The sequence below is a fragment of the Tachypleus tridentatus genome, chromosome 6 (assembly GCF_004210375.1).
Source record: "Tachypleus tridentatus isolate NWPU-2018 chromosome 6, ASM421037v1, whole genome shotgun sequence".
Lineage (NCBI taxonomy): Eukaryota > Metazoa > Arthropoda > Merostomata > Xiphosura > Limulidae > Tachypleus > Tachypleus tridentatus.
The window spans coordinates 88,414,639-88,438,148 of NC_134830.1; the positions used below are offsets into that span (position 1 = coordinate 88,414,639).

Genomic DNA, 23,510 nt, shown 5'->3' on the forward strand with positions numbered 1-23,510 from the left:
CTCACTATTGTTAAATATGTCTAGTACCTAAGAAGTACTTGCGCTGAGTTTATTGGTTTTAGTTGGTTAGTTACCAAACGTTTACTCGTAGGCCTAACATGAATCTTACTCGCAAAATTTCTTCACTGGTGAATTCGTAACTTACTGACTGACTAACTTACTAACTTGATTTGATGGACATGTCAAATAACTATCACTGCCTAACTCACTAACTGATATCAAACTGATTAACTAACTTGAACTCACACAGACAGGTATTTTATACTGTACCTGGTTTTTACTATCCAGGGGATTATTCAAATTCTACTTTCCTAATTGTTTCAGACTTCGCCAATTTAAAACAATATGAGAAAAAGCATTAAAATGAAAAAATGTAGTCAAAGCAGATTGTTTGTGCAAGGTTTAATTACGTAAGTTTGATATGGCCCAAAAATAGACCTGCAAAAAGATGTTCCATAAATTAAAAAATAAAAACAGCACTTACGAAAAACATAAACAACAAACAGACAGGTTTCTGTGGACACTATACATCCCAATAAAGTATAGTGGTTATGGAACTTGACTCACAAATTTTGTCACCGCACATACTCGCTATTTCAGCCGTAGGACGTTATAATTGTACTGTCAATCTCATTTTTAATTAGCAACACTGTAGCCGAGTAGTGGGTGGGGAGTGGTGTTGACTATTTGCCTTTGTAGTTTATAATTTCTAAATTAGGGACGGCTAGCGCGGATAGATTTCAAGTAACTTTGGGTAAAATTCGACAAACCTTTGAATGAAGTCATAAACGAAAGTACTGATATAATACATTACTTATAAAATTGAAAGTAATTGTTTTATGTGCAAAGAAAAACAAAGTCCAGAATATTCGGACTATTATCGCCAGAGTTTAAAATCTACACAATGTAATATCTATGCTCCACCCATCGTAGGTATCGAAACCCGGACTTTAGCGTAGTAGGAGCCACTGAATTACAACAGTAATTTAACTAATGTCTTTTGACACATTTAATTTTAGTCACTATTCCTCAACTTATAAAAGGCGTAATATTTTACTTATTAAAAACAATGCTAGTTGGGGAGAAATTTTAAATTTTTCTAGTATGTTGCTTTGCAGCTTCTTTTGAGACTTATTATCAATCTTGGAAAACAATATTAACATTTGATATAATTATTCTAAACTATTTGTCTAATAATATTATTATTATAAAAATATCTGTTTTGTAACTGAATAAATAACACCCTTAGTAAACGTAGTCATAACAACTGAAAACAAATGCTGTGATTGGCGTGTTTTGCGGGAAATAGAATTGAAAGATTAAAGAGCACGTGACTAAGTTGGTTTATTCCAGTAACGAATTGTTAGTAATTCGTACTTATTATGTGCCAACTATGGCGGGTAGTAGGGCTGTGTATGCAGGCTCTCGTATTTTTCAGTCATTATCTAATTTCGTTGGTCTTCCAATAGATCAGGTAAGAAAAATGAAATATCAGATTTTTCAAAACAGTAATATATATGCTCTTGGGAAGTGGGTTTGGTTGCTATCATATTAAAGTGTATTCTTGACTACTGTCGTCGGTACGTAACATAAATTTTATTACGAAACTGTACTTTTTAAATTCTAATATGCTTTAGCCTTCTACTACTAAAGTACTATTACTTTAAATAATAGTACTGAACAGTAGTTGTACTACTATTGTAGACTACTTGTATCATTAGTACCGTGCCATTTTTTCGATGGAATTAAACTTTTTATTGTCAGTGTCACAAAGTTATGTATTTCAAAACGAGCATTTCGGACTACTTCCGTAATGTGTAAGTCTAATGCCGAACACTACAAGTACAGAAGTGACGAATAACATTAACAACCTATTTATTGAATTTGGACGTTTCGGAATATTAAGTTAATAAATACGTTGTTGCAGTGGTCATTATTAGATAATTTCCACCTCATGAAGCTGTTGCAAGTTGATGGGATAAAGAGTGACGTCAACAAACGTTACACATGCATTTAGAAAGTTTTTCTGAAAGGTAAATTGAAGTTGAGAGAAGGTTAAGCCCTAAATTTGAACACGTTATTAATAACTAAGACTAAGTTTAGTGATGACGAGAAAACCCACTTGTAGAGAAAAATATATATGTAAAAACGGCTCGTTTGGGTTGAGAAAATGTTTTACGAGCCGTTTTTACATATGTATGACTAAATTTAAACCTACAATTATTATAGTTTGTATTGTAACTTTTAATGAATTTATTCTCTTATCATTATTAAACAGTGATTATATTGCCAATTATGGTTCAGTTGGTTTCAAATTGAACATCAGTAAAGTAGTAACGTTAACTTTTATTTGCATTGGGCGTGATTTCGGCATCAACAAGGTAGGTTGAAAGTCAGTTGCTGGTTACCACCCACACGTCACATACTTCTAAAGTGATTTCATAAGCTTTTATAATCGCGTAAGGAAAGGCTTGGTATGGAATATAATTTCTTTAATAGTTATTGAAAAACATTATACTAAAATATTATTGAGTAAAATACAACCAGTGTGTCTAAGTCACTATGACGTAAATTGTATATCATTTTTATCAACAGTGCAGCAGCTAGTGAGACGCGTGTTTCTGTAAGACCATTATATTAATAATATTAAATTTAATTATATAAGTACTACTCATTTCCATATCACTTTCTAACGTTGAGAAAATATCTGCTTTTGTATAAACTTTGTATTTTATTCAAATATGAATTTATTGTTTATTTTGATTAATTCATTTCAAGAACTTAATATTAAATATGCTTCTTTTTTTTTTTTTTCGAGGCCTGGCATGGCCTAGCGCGTTAAGGCGTGCGCTTCGTAATCTGAGGGTCGCGGGTTCGCGCCCGAGTCGCGACAAACATGCTCGCCCTCCCAGCCGTGGGGGCGTTATAATGTGACGTTCAATCCCACTTTTCATTGGTAAAAGAGTAGCCCAAGAGTTGGCGGTGGGTGGTGATGACTAGCTGCCTTCCCTCTAGTCTTACACTACTAAATTAGGGACGGCTAGCACAGATAGCCCTCGAGTAGCTCTGTGTGAAATTCCAAAATAAACAAACAAAGCTTTTTTTTCATCACTAATTTGTTGTCTGCTTGTTAATACTTCAGGAACCTGTGCTTAAACTACAAAATAAAATAATGGCTTTTTTGTTTCAATGAATATATTTTCAAATATGATAAACTACAGAATATCCAAGCTTTGTATTTTATCTGTTTTCAAGTCTAAAGAAACAAAATAAAATGAATTATTTGGTAAAGTTTCCTAATTGTATTCAGTATGCATGTGGAAATGTCTACACCTTCAGTATACTCTTTATCTTAAAGAGAAAAAAAAGCTAAACACATGCATATAATAAATCTTTCAAGTGCAATTGCAAGATTTTTAAAAAGAATATTATCCTGGTATCTGCCCATGTTTCATAACCACTGTGAACAGTAGATAACACCAGATATTTAACACAAAGGGATATATATTTATAGCTGCCAATATTCAAACATTTTCATATCAAATACTTTTGGGATGACATTGATTATAATTGTTATAATCATTGACTGTTTTATACTGTGTGTTTAAAAATAGTAATTCTATAACATGTATAGAATAGTTTCACTTGGTGACTCTTCATTGCTATTTAGTACATTACATACATGATCAGTTACCCTGATACTGAGTTTCAATGGTTTTGTTTTTCTGGTCACCATTGTTAACCATGTGTAGTACATTACATATGTGATCAGTGGTTTTGGTTAGTCAACATTGTTAAGTTGGTGTAGCACATTACATATGTGATCAGTAGTTTTAGTACTCAGTTTTAATGGTTTTCATTTTTAGTCACCATTGTTACCCATGTTATCAGCAGTGGTTTTGGTTTGTTTAGTCACCATTGTTATCCATGTTTAGCACATTTCATATGTTATCATTAGTGCAGGTACTCAGTTTTAGTTATTTTAGTTTGTTTTGTTAACATTGTTAACCATGTGTAATTCATTACATACTTGATCAGTAGTTCTGGTTCTCATTTTTAATGATTTTGGTTTGTTTAGTTACCTTTGTTATCTGTATGTAGTTTTATTACGTGTGGTCAGTTGTTCTAGTACTTATTTTTGAAACATTGTGTAGTTTGTATAGTCACCATTGTTAATTTTGTGTAGCACATTATATAAGTGATCAGCAGTTCTAGTACTCAGTTGTAATCGTTTTTGTTTTTTTTTAGTCACCATTGTTAATTTTGTATAGCACATTACATATGTTATCAGTTGTTTTAGTACTTAGTTTTAATGGGTTTGGTTTGTTTAGTCACCTGTATTAACTGTGTATTAGTTTACATATGTGGTCAGTTGTTCTTGTATTCAGTTTTTGTTGTTTTGGTTTGTTTTGTCACCATTATTAATTATGTGTAGTACATTACAAATGTGATCAGTAGTGCTAGAACTTGGTTCTAGTGATTTTGGTTTATGTAGTCACCCTTTTTAACCATGTGTAGTATTTTACATATGTGATCAGTTGTTCCAGTTGTCAGTTTTCATGGTTTTGTTTTTTAATCACCATTGTTAAGCATGTATAGTTCATTGTGTGTGTGAACTATAGTTTTAGTACTTTGTTTTGGTTTGTTTAGTCCCCATTGTTAACCATGTGTAGTACATTAGATATGTGATCAGTTGTTCTAGTACTTAGTTTTCATGGTTTTGCTTTGTTTAGTCACTCTTGTTAAACATGTGTGGCCAGTAGTTTTACTACTTATTTTTCGTGGTTTTGTTTGTTTAGGCACCATTGTCAACCTTGTGTAGTACATGTGTAATCTGAAGTGCTATTAATTAGTTTTAATGGTTTTATTTGTTTAGTTTGTTAGAGTCTACTTAAATGTTTACAGTGAAATCATCTCTGCTTACTTTGCTATCTATAAACAAAAAGAATCATTTATTCAGGTTGTTGGACTACAAAAATCCTTTTGTTATTTAAAGTTAAGTGTACCAGTATTTTTATCTGAAGGACAGTAAAGGTAGTTGTGATTATTTCTTTCATAGCTGCCCTCACCAGTATAGCAGTAAGTCTACAGATTTACGATGCTAAAATCAGTGGTTCAGTTTCCCTCGGTAGACTCAGCAGATAGTCCCATGTGGCTTTGTTATAAGAAAATGCACACACACACACACACACACACACTGTCATAGCTACATTAGAATAATTTCAGATACAAGTTAATAGTTGCCTACAGGGATCAAACGTTTTTATAGGGCCTGTTCTCAATAACATCTAACTCATCTTGTTAGCTTCCTTTTTATTATAATATAATGAATTATTTCTTAAATCCTATCTCTTTTAAAAGCTATTTTCTTCTAAATGAAGAAGTAATGAATGGTTGTTAGCAGAAATTTTGTAATTATCTTTTAACTTGTTTTAGTTTGACAGATATTTCATTTTGGTTATTTCCATTGTTAAAGGATGCATAATCCAGTGTTTTAAGGGGAAAACTTCTCAAGGATGTGTAAAATGTCTAGTTTTCCCAGCAACATAGTCATTTTAAACAGAATGGCTTATTAACATAATTAATCTAAGTTATTGAACCAATGGTAATGTTTTAACTCAAAGAACCCAAGTTATGAAGTAGATGAATATTTGTGTTTAACATTTGATAGAAAGTTACTACAAATAAGTGACAAGTAATAATTTATATATTGTATCTCAGAATGGCTAGTATGGGTATTAACACTTTTACTAATAAAACATAGAACAACATTTTGATTTACATTCATTTTTATGAATGAAAACACTATTCATTTTATAGTTTTCATATTTCATTTGCTTTACCTCTAACATCTTCTAACTGAATATGAGAACATATCTTCAATAAAAGAAGTGTATGTTACCTTTTATTTTCTCTGCCTCAACACTAGTGTTTATACCTATACCAGTCATTCTGAGATAGTTATATTTCAAGTGGGTTTCTCATCATCAAGAACTTACATATTGCAAGCAATCAATTTCTAGTAAAATATGTATTTGAGTTCATGTTATAAGGTGAAAAAAGCTGTTATACTTTTGTTTGAAGAAAATTATTAATATATATTTATTTTAGACCATTGATTATTCATTGAAATACTTAAATGTTTTATAAACTATTACAGAAGAAAATTGTATTTTTTTTTTTTTTTTTTTATTATTTTCAGTTAAATTTCATAATCTCTCAATCTGTGATGCTGTTGCTTGCTGTCTTGTATAGAAAAGTTCTCCGTCATCAAAATGTGTCTGTTGAAACACGTCATATTTTCATCCTTAGCTTTGGAATTGCTTTGGGATACTTCTGTTTTGGACAGTAAGTAGAATTGATACAAGTTATTCATTTATCTGTTCACAGATGTAGTCAAATGTAAATGAACCAGTACTTGTCAGTCTATGAATGTTAATACTTACCATAATTCTAAATTAATTAATGTGTACCTTTACAAAATTTGGCATGGTTTTAGCAAAGGTTACGGTATGATTTAATTAATTAGTACCTTAACAAAATTTGGCAAGGTTTTTAGTAAAGATTACAGTATGATTTATTTAATGTGTATCTTGACAAAATTTGGTAAGCTTCTAATAAAGGTTGCAATAATTTATTTCTACCAATGATTTCTCTGTGAATTTGAAGAGCCTTTACCAAGTCAGTCTAAGCAAAAGGTGATTTACATTCATTTTTATGAATGAAAACACTGTTCATTTTATAGTTTTCATATTTCATTTGCTTTACCTTTAGCACCTTCTGACTGAATATGAGAACATATCTTCAGTAAAAGAATTGTATGTTACATCTTACTTTCTCTACTTCAATACTAAATGTAACAAAATCATTAATATTCAATAAAATAAAAAGTTAAAAATATGAAATAAAATGAATAATGTCATGTTTCTACTGCACTGAGTACTGCACTAAGTTCCAAATTACTTGAGTTTAAACTGTTAATTGTTTCACATATCTTTTTCTTTTAATTTTATGGTTTTATTGCTGCAGTTTTACCCACTGATAATAAATCATAGAGGAAGCCTTTATTTATGTACTTTCAGATCTAGTCATTGTTAACACTTGATTTTTAGTGTTATGGTCCCCCAGATGTATCCCTGAGACAATGGAGGGTGGGTGTGCTAAAATATATAATAATAAAATGTGTGTAAAAGGAATGATTTCTATTATTTACTGCATACTCTAAGTTGTTTGCATTTAAGTAAAAATCAAAATTTTGGTATCTTAAAGAACATTTCTTACAGTTTTGAGATACACATTTTAGAATGCACACATATATCAGTCCCTATAGTAAATGTCCCAGAAATACTTTATTCAGCTTTCTAAGTAAACTATAAGTAGGAACTTGTTTACTTAGAGCAACAAAATATGATCTTCACAAACCACATGATTCTGTTGATTAATGCATCATCAGATTTATGTACAAGATAATGTGCTCTTTTACTTATTTATAAACATGTTTATTGACCATGTTAAGTTGATTAGGAAAAATTGGACTTACTTTGCAGGATTTGAAACATTTATTAATATTTTTGAAAAGTTATACTTTATGTCCTTGCTTATAAATTTCTATAGTTTGTTTTTAAATGGTTGAAAACTGAAGATTTTGAGCTTATACTTATGATAAAGACAAAGAAAGGTTGAGAATTTTTTAAAATTGTATTTTTGAAATTATGAAATCAGAATAGTTTATAACTCTACTTTTTATATTATGTTTTCAGACCAAGTTTATTGCCACCTAACCTATATAAGAGCCTGTGTTTGTCTCATCACTCTTGATTTATTGAAATGGCAGGAGTTGTAAAATCCAAACTGCATTTATTGAGATAGAATTGTTTGATTATTGTCTGTTTATTGCAATTTTAATGATGGGATGTGATGAAACCTTATGTGTGTAATGAGTGTTGGTATAATGAGCCTTAAGTAAAAACATAGTGTGGAATCACCTAGCCTAGAGCCAAGTAAAAAGTAAAAATATTGATTCAATTTTAAACTTAAATCATTTATGAATTGAGCTATTTCCTGTTAGATCACCAATATTTTAAATAAAAAACAAGACTATAAATTAAGAAATCAATAAATATTTTTTCTGGTTTTGTTGTCTACATTTAATTTTAAATGTTTTGTACATAGACTAACAACAACATTAGGTTATATATTTGCTGCTAAGTGATATTACATAAAGCCATTGTTGGAACATTGTGTTACCAAAATGCACTGGCTTTTTTATATATTACCAGCTCTTAATCCTATCTGTATGGGTCTTTCTATGGTTGTGGGTCAAAGGCCAAGTCATCTTGTTTGTACACTCACATTCAAGGTTTTATTGAAGTACTATTTTATGAATGTATGTAAATAAGTTTAATAACAAATATTAGATTGTGATTCAAATTTTGATATTGCAGATTGGTTATTTTCTTAATTTAAAAGTAAATATTTTATATTCCTAAACATTGATTTTTGTATGTCATGTAGTATGTTGAATGCAGCTTTGGTTAAAATTAGTTGTTTGTGATGGTCAGGTATAAAGTCTGTAGTTTCGTATTAATTTATGACTCAACTTACCAGTATTGACAAGCTAGAATGTCCTATCCTTTCTGTTGTGTAGTGAGTTAAACACAGTGTCACCACCCACCTCTGACCAATTTGGAAACATTTGATTCCATATATTTATTTTGTGTGACATGTGACTAACAATCAACAACTCAGAAATATGCCCCCCCTCCACCCCAGTGGCTTTCTCAGTCTTTTTCAAAGTATGTGGATGACAAACACATTCTTTTGATACTAGGTTTCAAGCAGGAAGGTAATATTTTCTTGAGCTCAAAATTTCATATTTTTTATACCCAGGTACAGCGTATTTACAAAACTTGATAAATTAGTGTAATTCTGTGGTGTTGATACAGTAATTTATGATTTTTGGTTGTTTTAAAATGTATATATAAAACTAAAAGAAATTATTTCACATTTTCTATGTGTAAAATTTGATAAGGCTTAGGAATCTGCAGCAAGCAGCAAATGAGTACAAAGTTTATAATTAGATGAAATAATTATTTTCTATACTTTATTTACTGTTCTGTGTTTTAAAAATAAACTGAAATTTAAAAACTTTTATTTTAAATACATATAGGCACAATTACAGTAATATATAATGTTCAATAACTGAAATGTGACCACACACATAGTCATATATAATGTTTTATAACTGAAATGTGATTGTATTTCACAAAATATTAGCCTGTCAAAACATGACCAAGACTGGTCACTTTGTAAAGGTCAGCTTGATATTCTTGGATATTGTAACATGAGTACATGTGTTGCATCATTACAACTTCTGTAATGTTAGCCAGGAATGGCTAAAATATATATATATATATGTATAATGTTATGAGATTTAAACTAAACTTTTGTGTTTTCATGTTATAATTTGTAGTCATTCTAGAACAAAAAAAGCATAATATTTATTTCCTAACTTTTATAGTGGTTATAACATTTGTCACATCAAACCAACTGCACTTTTCTGCTTCTTTATTGGGCAAGCTTGATTTTGCAAAATTTATTTTAGCGAAAAATGTGAGGTAAGGGTATACTGTGGATTGGGTGTTGGTGTTGGTAGTACTTACCCATCATTTTTGATGTGCTAAACGTTATTACATTGATAATAAGTTTAAGAAATTATTGACTCTAACACTAAAAGGCCATGACATGTACTAAAGATTCAGTCCCAGATGTGAAGATTTAACATGAATTTTAAAACTCCTAACTTTGGCCTATTCAGATTCATTTATTATTTAGTTATTTGTACTTTATAACTTGTCATTTAACTTTATTTTATTGTTTAGTTATTTTCTGTTATTGTTTTTATTTTCTTCTAATTCCACTATTGCTGTGTGATCTACATAATATAAATTTTGCATGTGAAATCAGTTGCACAAGGAATGAAGTTAATTATGTTAATACATTCAAACTTTTCATCTCTTTTTATGTTCTTATAAATTCATTTCATTATAAACTTATTTTTTTCCACCTTACTGTACATTATATATTATTGTAAGATATCAGTTTGGGTAAAGAAAGTTTTTCTGTTGTGGTTGTAACATATAATAAAGAAGAAATGCTTGTTATAAGTGGTAAGTTTTAAGCTTAATAATCATTATAAACTGTGAGCTAAATATATATTTCATATTTTCAAATGAATGTTGAAGTACTGTTAAGCTTATAGCTTGAAATTTGTAACACATATTGTTATAAACTATTATATTTCTTAATCATTTAGAATTTATTTTGTTTGTTTTTAAACTTATTCTGTTCAGTTGTATACATTGTGGTTTCTAGAAATGATCTTTCTTTTCGTTACATCTCCACTATTTGTCTGATAATAAAGTAGTATGAACACCTGTGGCTGAAACACCATTAAGGCATATCTTCTTTCTTAGTGGTAATAGTCAGGTGTCTGAAACTTGTAGATCATTAACTAGGTGTCTTAATTGTGTGTTTTATCACAAGAGCTGTTGAATGATGCATTATTTTCCATATATATTGACTTTCCTCTGATGGGACAGCAGTAAGTCTGTAGATTTACAATGCTAATTAAAATTTTCCAAATTAACATTCAGCTTGTTGACACATTACCTTAGGTCATCCATTTCCAAGATCCCATAACCCAGGAATATATCACTACATTCATGTATCTTATATTCACTGGTACATGTGTTATTTATATTTCAAGTTAACAGATTAGTATGGCTTTGGTGTCTAAATAATACAGGTTATTTTTTGTATAATGTTTAAACCTATAAAAAAAGTTTAAACTGAGAAATGTTAACTCTTTTATTTTAGTTTGAATCTGTATAATTGTACTTCATAGTTAATAAATAATGCTTTTTTACTTATCAGTGTATGTATATAACATAAAAATGTATGTATTTTTCAACAGAACCTTTAGATTTTATATACAGCTAAAACATTAACAGTAATTAAGATGTCAGTGTGATGGTCTTACACCTGAATGTTGTAAAACAGTACAGTGTGAATTTAAGCAATTTTAGTATGGTACTTAATTACATGAAAAGTTGTTATTAATAAATAGGGAACACTTTTAGTTGCTTAAATTTGTTTCTTTTCATTGCAGTCAGATCAGCCATCTGTGTGTGCAAGGAACACTGGCATACATAGTTATGAACAATGTAAATCCTAAGCTTTTACACAGGTAAAACAATTTCTTATTACATTAGTCCTGTTATAGATTATTGTTCACTTATCACTACATGTCACTTCTCCTTTTTGAATGCTTCCAAAGGCCATGAACTGTGTGTGGATTGTAACAAGAAGTCTGTAGGAAATGGTGATTCCTCACAGTATTGTAATATATTAGACTGTTCACATGTAGGTGCAATGAGAAACGTGCACCAGTACTATAGATGTTGCTGTTACATCTGTATACTCATGAATCAATGGTATGGAAGTTTAAAGCACTGTTATGTCAGCAACCATCACACCTCTTGAAAAAAAAAAAAAAAAACTTTTTGACATGTTTTGTACCATTAATGAAGTGGCCAGATATCACTTCATTCAATGTGAAGTCATTTGTTAGACATTAGATACCACTTATACAACTTTTAAGATATGAGAGAGTTCCTACTTTGGTTCCATTCTTGCATTACTTCTGATGACAGTGTTTTTAATCTTTACACTACCTCTATTGTATTTTAGATAACCAGTCATGGATTAACATGTTTCTTCCCTTTAGGAATAACATTATTTTCTGACTTACTGACATAAGTCAACAATATAGATATGACTTTCTTCTAAATTTAAATTTTCATGCTTAGCATGTTTTTGTATTCTAACCAGAACTCCATGATTTAGATACCAGTAGGAAGTGCTGTGTGGTACACCTCTAACCAGAACTCCATGATTTAGATACCAGTAGGAAGTGCTGTGTGGTACACCTCTAACCAGAACTCCATGATTTAGATACCAGTAGGAAGGCTGTGTGGTACACCTCTAACCACAACTCCATGATTTAGATACCACTAGCTTTAACAACTGAAGTATCTATGAGCTGTTTAATTTTACAGTTCAGGGGTGTTGGATAACACAACTAAAATATTGATAATAACAAAAACATTGATTTTTCAATTATGAAAAAATATTAACTCATCCATTTTGTTCCTCATATTATTAGTTTTTCACAAGCCTTCATATAACTACGAATATTTTGTTTAAACCCCTTTACATGTTACAGAACTATTTTTGTGTTGATATTTGAAAGAGGAGACATTTTCTCAGTTTCATGAGAGATAATTAATGTTATACAGGAACCAAGCTGCTTACATTTCTTAGAATGAAAACAGACTATCTGTGGAGAGATAAGTAAAATAGTATTGTTTACTTAATAATTTATTAAACATGTGACAAGGTTTACTATGAATTGTATTACTCTAACATGTTACTAATTAAACCAAACAAAGCATGTTTCAGTAGATGTTTGTGTACTTTCAGGAGGGTTCTGTTTATCTCTATGCTGTATCTATCCTCACTCCATTTGCTCCGGCTGCAGTATGAATTTGGTGCATGGACACTTGACATAACTGGGTTTGTATATGTACACATTCACAGTGTTATTACATATCTTGGTCAATTTAAAAGGTTTACAGTATGTGTGAAAGTTTAATGTAATATCAGTATTAATATCAACTGTACAGATTTACTAGTGAAAGCTAAGGGTGTAACAATATGGTTTGCTCACTATTCAGTATGGTTCAGTTCAGCATAAAGCACATAGTTGTGATAGATTCACAAAAACATAGTCACAAAGTGGCACTCAGTACATGGTAATCCTGTAATTACTTATGTAGAATACACATTTATACACATGATTGAACTAAGATCTCTGTGTTCTGAAGACATGAATGAGTTGGGACAGCTCGAAGGTCAGCTTTTACTTTGTTTACCTTCCTAAAAAAATATAAACATGATCTGGTCTGTAAGTTGACCTTTGTTCAGTTACAATATCTCTAGTTGTTCCTGAACATCTTTTCACAAGGAACAAATGCCCCTGGAATACAGAGATTTCTATTTGCAAATTTTTATAATTGGAAATACTTGGATTCATTTTTCATCCACTATTCAAGTGAATTTTACTTAATAACACTGATCACTTTGGTAATCCTTTCATCTTCAACCTGTGCATGTACAGAGTTTGTATTTTCAGGTTCCACTTTTATAATGTAAAGGTCTCTGTAGTGAATTACACTACTGGCAACTGTGGTAATTCAGTAGGCATATTCTCAACACCAGACTGAAATATTTAAATCAATGAAATTGTAAATTTTAATGCAATTATTTACAGCAATAGTAATAATATTGACATTTATTAGTGTTTTTTTTTCTTGTGACAAATGCTACAAGAACAATATTTATTGTATTGACAAGGCACAAGTCACATTGTGCATTTAGGATTTACATATTACAACTTTAAGTAGTGAATATAATTAAAATTTGTCAATAATTAATATTTATGTTATTTTTTAGTGACTAATGTATACTGCAGCACTTAATTTGGAGTGATTCACTGTCAACATTCAGTTTTTTCTGGTAGATCCGATAAAACTCACTCATGAGGACGTCGTCGCATGTTCAAGGAAGACTTTTGAAACATGGGTCAAGGATGTGTGCTTCCAAAAGGAAGTATTTGATGTGAGTCTCCTCATATCTCCCTTTCAAATCATTAGCAGATTTAACCCAGTGTTGAGCCATGTCATTAAATCAGAAGATAATGTTATTTGAAAATGAAAGAAACATGTTAATCCATGACTGGTTACCTATAATACACTAGAGGTAGTGTAAAGACTTAAACATATCCAGAGTCACCAACACTGGTCTTTAAACTATTCAAGATTTTATGTTCCATTGGATGGATCAGTGTTATTGTAAGGAATGACTCATTACAGAGTATTGTGGTAACAGTTTTTAATAGGTCAAGAATTTTGGTAAAATCTTGCATGTCAAATACACCCTAACGTGACAGCGTCATCAAATCCTTCTCACTTTTGTGTACGTCCTTTGTAGAGAGGATTGCCGCAGTAACAGACTGTTGCTCCAGATAACAAGCCAACATATCATTGGTAATATTCCATGATCAGTTTGTAACTTGGCAAGTTTAATGACTCCTGTATGGACTTGTAAATTACACAAGCCATTGAGTTTTATAAAAACATGTAACTATTTTGCACAGCTTTTCTCAGTAATTCTTGGGTAGCCAAATTCACTGTTTGTACAAAACACTTTGTTGTTCTAATCCTGCTTCCTTATCACTCACCCCTTCAGTGTGGATTTCTACATGTGGTGAGGGGACTTCCCAGGGAAGGTTTTGTTCTTTTAGTTTACCTCCTCTTGGATCTAAACATCAACTCGTGTTGGCTGTGCTTGGTGACCCGTGAAGAGGAAAAGAGGATCTTGGTGGTTGAGGGGTCCAATCTTAACACATCATTTTGGGCTTGAGTTCCTGTAGATAGGCATCCTGGGGGGGGGGGCTTAGGGTCAATTGGCTGGTCCACTTGGGCTAGGGTCAACCAAGTGTCGGTGTTGGATGTTCTCAGGAGGTGTTTTGGACATTGTATCTAATGCTAGTGTTTGGGTATAGTGCTCACAAAAACCCTGGCATTGCTGCAGTGTCCTAGTTTGGCATAGTAGTGCATCCCCTCATAAGACTTCATGGTGAGTGGGGTTAGTGGGCACCAAAACATCCTTTTTTATTATGAATTCCTCAAATAAAAACTCAAATAAAATAGTGAAAAACAGTCCATATGTAAATGAACTTCAGACAAACCTTTAGGGCAAATGTCTGCCTTTTTTGTTCAGAAGGGACTAGAGGGACTTATTGGCTCTCCAATGTTAGTAAAGAAGCTTCAACCTGGTGACATATTGGTGGAAACATCCACATCTAAACACATTGAACTTCTCTACATTCAAAGGCAATTGGTACTTTGAATTTGTCATGATGAATTATTGTTGAGAGGGATTTGAAGAACATGCCTGAGTTGGAGGTTCTTGCTGGTTTCTCCACCCAAGGAGTTTTGACAGTGAAGCATATCTCCACTTGCAAAAATGGAATTATGATGCAGACCAATGTCCTCAATTTAACCTTTACATTACCACATCCATATGCTGCCATCAAGGCAAGCTATCTTAATTGCAAGATACAGCCATACATTCCAAACCCTTTCACATGTTTCTAATGTTAGTGGTTTGGTCACTCGAAGACATCATATTGTGGTTCCTTGACATGTGCTCATTGCAGTAGCAAGGACCACGATGCCTGTGAATGTGAAACGGACCCTCATTGCATTAATTGCAATGGCTTTCACCCATCCTACTTTTGTTTTTAACCTGAGTGGTTGTAAGAAAAAGAGGTGCAGCATTTGAAGATGATTTAAAACATTACTTACCCTGAGGCTCGAAAGTTGGTACCCACTACTTCATCTTGGATGTATGCTGCTGCACTTTGCTCCACTACTACAGTGGGAGTGCAGACAGATCTCTGTGCTTTCAAAAGAATTATTCTCAGGCCATATGAAAAGTCTTGTAACCTCCATGGTTAAAAAAGTTGAATCAATCAACATCAACACCCATCTCTGTCCCTAACACTCCTTCCAGCAAGCCCCAAGATGCAAAATGATCATTTGTTCATGTCTTCAGTCACTGGAATCCTCTTCCAATGACAAAGACCTGCCAAAACAACCCTGAATAGGATCCATGGAGGTCAACTGATCTCTTTCGAATAAAGAAAAAACGTGGTTGTAAACAGAAGGGCTCTCCACCCAATTCTCCTACACATAAATAAAAATGGCCACCTTGATACAATGGAACTGTCAAGATTTACGTTCTAATCTAGGTGACATCAAAGCACTGATTGCTTCCTACCATCCTGTATGTCTTTCCTTACAGAAAACATTTCTCAAACCTGCCAATACAGTCACCTTTTGGCGGTTTTCGTTATACAGAAATGACGGGTTGTGTGATAGACGAGAGCATGGAGGGGTGGCTGATCAGCATGTGCTCACCCTGTCTTTGCCACTCAACACACCCTTGGAGGCAGCAGCCATCTGTGTTTCCTTGGGTCATTCCATTACTGTTTGTTCTCTCTACCTGTTACCTGGAGAGACATATGACTAATCAGACCTTGATGCTCTCATTGAACAGTTGCTGTCTTCCTTTTTCATCCTGGGGAACTTTAATGAACATCATCCCCTCTGGGGAAGTGCTGATATTGATAGGAGGTGTCGCTCTGTAGAGCATATGCTCTCTGATCACAACCTTTCTCTTTTCAATACTGGTTCTTCTACTTATTCCCATGCTTCTAGTTAGCCATTTACTGCTATTGATCTCTCAATTTGCTTCCCTTTATTATTTTCCCATTTTCCATGGAAGGATGACAATAATCCATGAGGCAGTGATCATTTCCCTATAATCTTGAGAGAGACTGGCTGTGGTCGATGCCACCCGACCCTCGTGCCCTGCTGGAAGCTGGATCAGGCAAATTGGCCCTCTTTCACTGCTCCGGCATAACTTGATCCTGCCATTGTCTGTAAGCCATCAATAGATGACTGTGTGGCAGCAGTAACTGACTATTATTCAAGCAGCTGCTCAGTGTATTCCTAAAACCTTGACACTTTTTCCACTTTATCCTCGTCTATAGTGGAATCTTGCCTGTCACATGGCACAGAAGGCTCAAAAATGAGCCTGGGATACTTTCTGTAGATATCCCACACTCTCGAACCTCGTCGCTTTCCAGCGGGTCCGTGCCTATGCTCGATGGGTAAGACGTTAAAGCCATAGGGAATCTTGGATTAAGTTCACAACCAGCATATTCTCTAACACAAGTTCCAAAGTCATTTGGGACAAGATTCGAAAGGTCAGTATCACTCTGTCCCCTTCTCAATCTTGCTCTCTGATGGCCAGGAAATAACTGATACCCAGAGCATTGCTGATACTTTATGTGAAAGCATTTGCAGGGTATCTAGCACTTCTGCTTCATCTTCCACCTTCTTAGTCATCAAGACTTGGGTATAGTCTGCTTTTCAAAATAGGGCTTTGTAGTCACCCATTGCACTTTTTGTAGTAATGACTTCCTACACAGACTACTTCATTCTTGCTTTCCTTCTTTGAGTAGAGTATGGGAGTCCTTTCAACTTTCCAATTTTAAACAACTGGAGTAGTTGATTGTAGAGACAACCTCTTGAATGGGTTCCACAGAAAAGATGGCCATAATAATTCAGTTGAGGTATTATGGTATTGTTTTGCTGGTTTAGATTTGTCACTGCATCCACAGCATTTGATCCCCGGATGATAAATGAGAATTCCTGATATTCATTTAATACATGCTGGAGTTGATTCTTCACAATTGCAGTTCACTCTTTTGTTTGGAAGCTCTCATCCTGCCTTAGTGTGGAAATAGGTTCCCATCACTGAGGTTTTGGTTTTCAGTGAACCAATCCCTTAGTTCTCACACTAGTTGGTTCCTCTTTTCTTTCGAGCTGATTGTCTCTATGACTAGAATCATCCCTTTGCACTGGTGGAACTCACATTGGCCCTTCATTCATCTGGCAGTACATTGGTTGGACCTGATGATATACACTATGAGATGCTGTGCCATCTATCTCCTGCTTCTCTTGCTATCCTTCTGGTTGTTTTTAACTGGGTTTGGCAGGAGAATGTTTTTCCTGATGTCTGATGCCAGGCTATTGTCCTACCTTTCTCCTAAGCCTGGGAAGGATCCCAAGATTCCTTCAAACTACCATCCAATTGCTTTGACAAGCTGTCTCTGTAAGACTTTAGAGAGGATAGTTAATGATCATCTTGTTTGGTTCCTCAAATCAAAAACAGTGATGTAACTAATTGTAGAACTCATTGTCCAACCAACAATAATAACAGATATGTACTCTGCTTCGACTTGAGTCTTCATGTCATTATACGTCTGTGTCATCAGTTTCTCACTGGAATAAGCCTGTGATGGCATGTCGTATCTAGTCTTAGTCTTGATAATGTTCAGTATATGTTTAAAACCACAGTATTTAACAAAGGAATAAAGTTATAGATCAGTACACATTAATATAGTTTTGTTGCTAGTTAACAAAGAACATGAACTTTTAGTCAGTTTTGGCTTTATCATGGTGGCCAGAGTAGTTTGTGAATTTCCATTCAAGAAGCAGGCTGAGGATAAACACTTGTCACTCCCACTGTTCTTGGTAACTTGAGGAGGTCTTTGTCACTCCCACTGGTGTTTGGTATCTTGAGAAGTCTGTCATTCCCACTATTCTTGTTAACTTGAGAGGCCTTTGTCACTGTAATCAGGAACAAATTCTGCTAAGTTTTTGTTTTCAATGTGTATTGAATTGTTTTAATTACAAATAAATATAGGGAATCCACTTACCATTGTTTTATGTCAAGCAAAATTCTAATTGAACTGTTTATCTTTCTCAAAGTTGTTCTCCAAGTAACCTACTTTAGATTATCCTTAGTTAAGAATATATTTATATAAGCAGGCTTTCCATTTTATCACAGTGATATTTTAAGCAAAATGGAATGGACGTGTGAGCTACTGGTGTTTATTTAATACTTTATGATTATCTTGCAACCAAATAAGTAATTTGGTACGAATAGCATAAGAGAGTACCTTTAAAAGTAGGAATCTCCAAAGAAGCTCACAAAATATAACTGTATTAAACTACCAAAAATTATATAACATAATTTTATGTTGCTGCCAATTTGTACACATAGATCGGATCATTGTGACAGTCCACACCTAAGTGAATATCAGGGTGGTGCCTTAACAAATGGGTTGCCATGTTACTGAATGCATATTTCAAACCAGCATCACAGACTTTACAGATGTTAACAGTGTAATCCATGTATTTTACACCATTTGTGAACTCAACCAAATGCTACAAATGTTTTTTTACTAACAAAAGATTTAAAGTTGCTTCATTATTTTAGATTCAGGAAAGTTTGAGAGTGTGAGTATTGTACCATTCTCAGAAAGTGAAATGTAAATTCTCCACTCATCCTGGGTAAAAAATTAATCAACTGCATCCCGAGCAAGGCCTGGTATAGCCAGATGGTTTGGGGACTGAATTTGCAACCTGAGGATCGTGGGTTTCAAAGCCACATCACACCAAAACATGCTCGCCCTTTCAGCCAGATTGGTGTTGTAATGTAGGTCAATCCATTGATAAAAGAGTATCCCAAGAGTTGGCAATGGGTGGTAATGACTCACTGCCTACCCTCTTGTCTTACACTGCTATATTAGGGATGGCTAGTGCAGATAGTGCTAATGTAGCTTTGCACAAAATTCAAAAATAGACAAACAAGCATCCTGAGCAAAACATTCAGTAATGTTCAACACAGGCAGCACTATACAGAGAATTTGCTATGGCAAAGTGAAACTTGTTGCCTGCTTGATTTTCTGGTCCAGTGTTGGCCAGTTCTTATTTACTTTATTTTGAAATGAACCGAAAATTAAAATAATGTATTATGTACCAAACTGTGACAAAAAGTACCACAATATTACTGTATTGTAACAATTCTAGTGAGGGCTTTTACTCTAAATTGTAAACAGTGGCAGCAGAATGTTAACTAGACAGATACCTAATGTTTGCAAGGATTATTATTTTAAGTCGTAAACAGTGGTAGCTGAATGTTAACTAGACAGATTACAGCACTTTATAGACTCCAACATTACTGTATCGACTTGTGTACGTTATTGTAATAAATACAAATTGTCAAAACACAGTGTACAAATACTGGTTATACAGTCTATATCAGTCATTATGATAACAATACTGTAAATACAGGTTTGTCATACAGTATATATCAGTCATTATGATAACATTAAGTACAGGTTTGTTATACAGTCTATATCAGTCATTATGATAACAACATTGTAAGTATAGGTTTGTTATACGGTCTATATCAGTCATTATGATATCAACCTTCTAAATACAGGTTTGTCATACAGTCTGTATTAGTCATTATGATAACAACATTGTAATTTTAATACAATATGTATATTCATAAAATTTGATAGACTTTTAATAAAGATTACAATTTTTTTTACATAAAAAAATTAGATTTGTTTATGAAAATATCGAGACTATTTCAATACTAATCTGCATTCAAAGTGATTTTATTTTTGTGATTAATAAAAAATAAAGTTTTCTGTGTTTCAAATATCTTATATTATATGATTGATCCTTAAACTTCCTAAATACATTTGAAATGTTTATTTTCAGTAAGACTTTATATTTTGTTATTTTCAATATCCTAACTATTATTTTCTATACTTGATGTGGGTTCTGTGAACTTTACCAACCTTATAACCATCATAAAAAAGAAGTGAGGAAATAAATATAAATTATGCTTTTTTTCAGGTTAGAATGACTAGATATAACATGAAATTACAAATGTTTAGTCTTAAGTAGCTTAAGTATCATAATGTTATATATGAACATGTTTATTGTATTGACCTTCCAGTCATATCTATTTGACATTACCTAACTTGCATTGAAATGGTGCATGTATACTCAAGTCACGTATCCAATAATATCAAACTTATCTTTAGTCTGCCCTATCTTGGCTGTGTTTAATTGGGTTAGTATTTTGTAATATATAGTCACATTTAAGTTATTATATATGTATAGGCTATTACTATTTAGAACTATATTACTGAACTTTTCTTAAAATATAGAACAATAAATAAAGTAAAGCAAACAATTATCTCTGCTAGCTACAACCTTTGAACTTGGTTGCTAGGCCTTTTAATATTTCACACATGGAGGGTATAAAACAAATTTTTTTAGGTTTTATATGTACAATTCTATTACCAAACAATCATAAATAACTATACTGATATTGTAGAATTCCATTATTATTTTTTAAGATTAGTAACCAATTGTACTTCAGTTTAAAAAAATATGAAACTTTGAGCAGACTAAAAACACAATCTACCTTCTTGAAATCTTGGTTCAATAGAATGTGGTAGCCTTTGCACAGCATGAATGGCCAAGAAAACCCATCAAGAAACATTCTAAGCTGTCAATTAATTATTTACATGTTATGTATTAAAGTCAGTGTATTAGGGGCATTTGCAAAAGTAGAAAGAGTTGAATGGGATCACTATGTTTGATTAAGTAAGTAAGCCTTATCTTAGCAAAATAAAAAGATATGAGGTTGGTTTTTTATATTCTTGCTTGTTAATATTGGTAATTTAAGTTCCTAATTTGTATAAAACTGTAGACTTAGTATTTTAACATCACAAACTTTAAAATTTTTAATAGTGCTACATTCAACATACCAGATGACTCACTAAGATCTATATTTAGGTGTGTTCTTTTAATATTTGCTTTTAAATTAAGAAATTAACTCATATATAATATTAAAGATTGAATTGTAATACAACTTGCTTCCAAACTTATTGATATAAATTCATAAAATAGTAGTTCACTAAAATTTTGAATATGATTACATGGTCTATGACCCCTGACCTATCATAAAATAGTTAATAAAGATTGTTGCAACTTGGGATATGAATTTGTTTCTTCAAAAATACAGTTTTGTCTTGTAGCCTATATCGGTTGTTATAACTGCGTAGTAAGTAATATAGGTTGTTATAACTTGGAATACAAATATGTTCATTCACAAAATCACGTTTGTTATACAGCCTACATGAGTTGTTATGATAACAATATAGTAATTAATAAAGTTTGATACAACTTGGGATATGAATTCCTTTTCTCACAAATACAGCTTTGTTATGATAACAAAATAGTAACTAATACAGGTTGTTCTAACACAGTATGTCACTTCATATATACCTAGGTAGGGAATGTCTATTCACATTTTTATTCTTTTTTTTAAATATTGTGTTAGAAACATACTCACACTTAAATTATTTATTCAATTTTTACTGGTTTGATAGTCCTTCCCATTTTCAGGCCTGTGATGATTGCCACTCAGAAAGTTACAAGTGTTGCCTTCAGTCTTCATGATGGTTTAACAAGGCCAGAAGTTAAGCTAACAGCTCATCAGAGAAAACACATCATCAAGTAGTATACTTTTTACAAACAACTCATTAAATATTTTGTTAATAAAAGTGATAGAATTAGTACAAATGCATGTCACCTAAAGAGATTATATTTATTATATGATTTATTTACATCAGAAACACTGAATTATGCTTAATATTTGTGATTCTGTATAAAAATGATTAGAAAATGTGTTATTTTTACTGAATGATAGTTTCAGCTTCTATTTAGGTTTATTGTCAGTTTACAATATTCTATTGTTTTGATTTAATCAAAATTAAGAAAATGAGCTCAACAGTTTTTTTTTAGATATGTTTCTTGTAGGTAAAAGTTGCTTTTCTGAATTAATTTCAGAATCTTTTTTTTTAAGTTTAAAATAGTTTTAGAATAAAGTTCATCAAGGTGGTACTGGGTGAAATTGTTTTTCTGTGTGTTTTCAAATAATGGTCACCATTTTTATTTTTAATTATCTTTATTAGTTATAATTAGTGTTACCCCTCTTTCTTATTTTTTGTTATGCTTTTTAGACGCATACCAACAATGCTGGAATTCTTCAGTTATATCTTTCATTTCCAAACACTCTTGTGTGGTCCTTTAGTATTCTACAATGATTATATTGACTTTATAAAAGGCACAAACCCACAAGTATCCAAGGTTTGTAACAGTTGAGTTACGTTTTTTTTAAATCTGACAATTTTTGTCCACAGTGGTTACATTTGTATAAACATACTTTATTTAACTATTGTTAACAGTTGTTAACAAGAAATTTTGAAAGATACTTGAAGTAGTTCCATTTTTAAATAGGACTTAGCTAATCTGTCATAGCATTAATATTTCCAAAGGAAATAGTCTGTTCTTAAAATGAGCCTTCTCTCTTTTTATTGCACTTTTAAAAACTATTTTGTAGTAGTAGTAGTAGAGCATTCCAGTGGAATTTTACTAAACTTTTTGTATTTTGTAGTAGTACTAGTAGAACATTTCACTGTAATTTTACTAACCTTTTTTTATTCTGTAGTAGTAGTAGTGGAACATTCCAGTGGAATACTACTAAACCTTTTGTATTTTGTAGTAGTAGTGGTAGAACATTCCAGTGGAATTTCACTAAACTTTATATTTTGTAGTATAAGTAGTAGAACATTCCAGTGGAATTTCACTAAACTTTATATTTTGTAGTATAAGTAGTAGAACATTCCAGTGGAATTTCACTAAACTTTGCATTTTGTAGTAGTAGTAGTAGCAGAACATTCCAGTGGAATTTCACTAAACTTTGCACTTTGTAGTAGTAGTGGTAGAATATTTCAGTGGTACTAAACTTTGTATTTTGTTATAACAGAACAGTCCAGGAATTTCACTAAACTTTGCATTTTTTAGTAGTAGTAGTATAAC

At 32.2% G+C, this 23,510-nt stretch overlaps 1 protein-coding gene across 6 annotated transcripts in view; it reads left to right on the top strand.

The window, feature by feature from the left end:
• Positions 1-1,334: 1,334 nt before the first annotated feature.
• Positions 1,335-23,510, top strand: part of LOC143252983 (lysophospholipid acyltransferase 6-like) — a 43,166-nt gene continuing 20,990 nt past the window's right edge. For 3 of the 6 annotated variants that reach the window (XR_013029289.1, XM_076505983.1, XM_076505984.1), the window contains exons 1-6: positions 1,335-1,474; positions 6,203-6,348; positions 11,171-11,248; positions 12,544-12,636; positions 22,035-22,145; positions 22,652-22,778. Coding sequence is in view for 5 of the 6 variants with exons in the window: in XM_076505983.1 (XP_076362098.1) it covers positions 1,394-1,474; positions 6,203-6,348; positions 11,171-11,248; positions 12,544-12,636; positions 22,035-22,145; positions 22,652-22,778 (636 nt within the window). In the remaining variant the exon portion in view is untranslated. The remainder of the gene's footprint in view (positions 1,475-6,202; positions 6,349-11,170; positions 11,249-12,543; positions 12,637-22,034; positions 22,146-22,651; positions 22,779-23,510) is intronic. The other 3 variants (XM_076505986.1, XM_076505985.1, XM_076505987.1) reach the window with 3 other exon arrangements.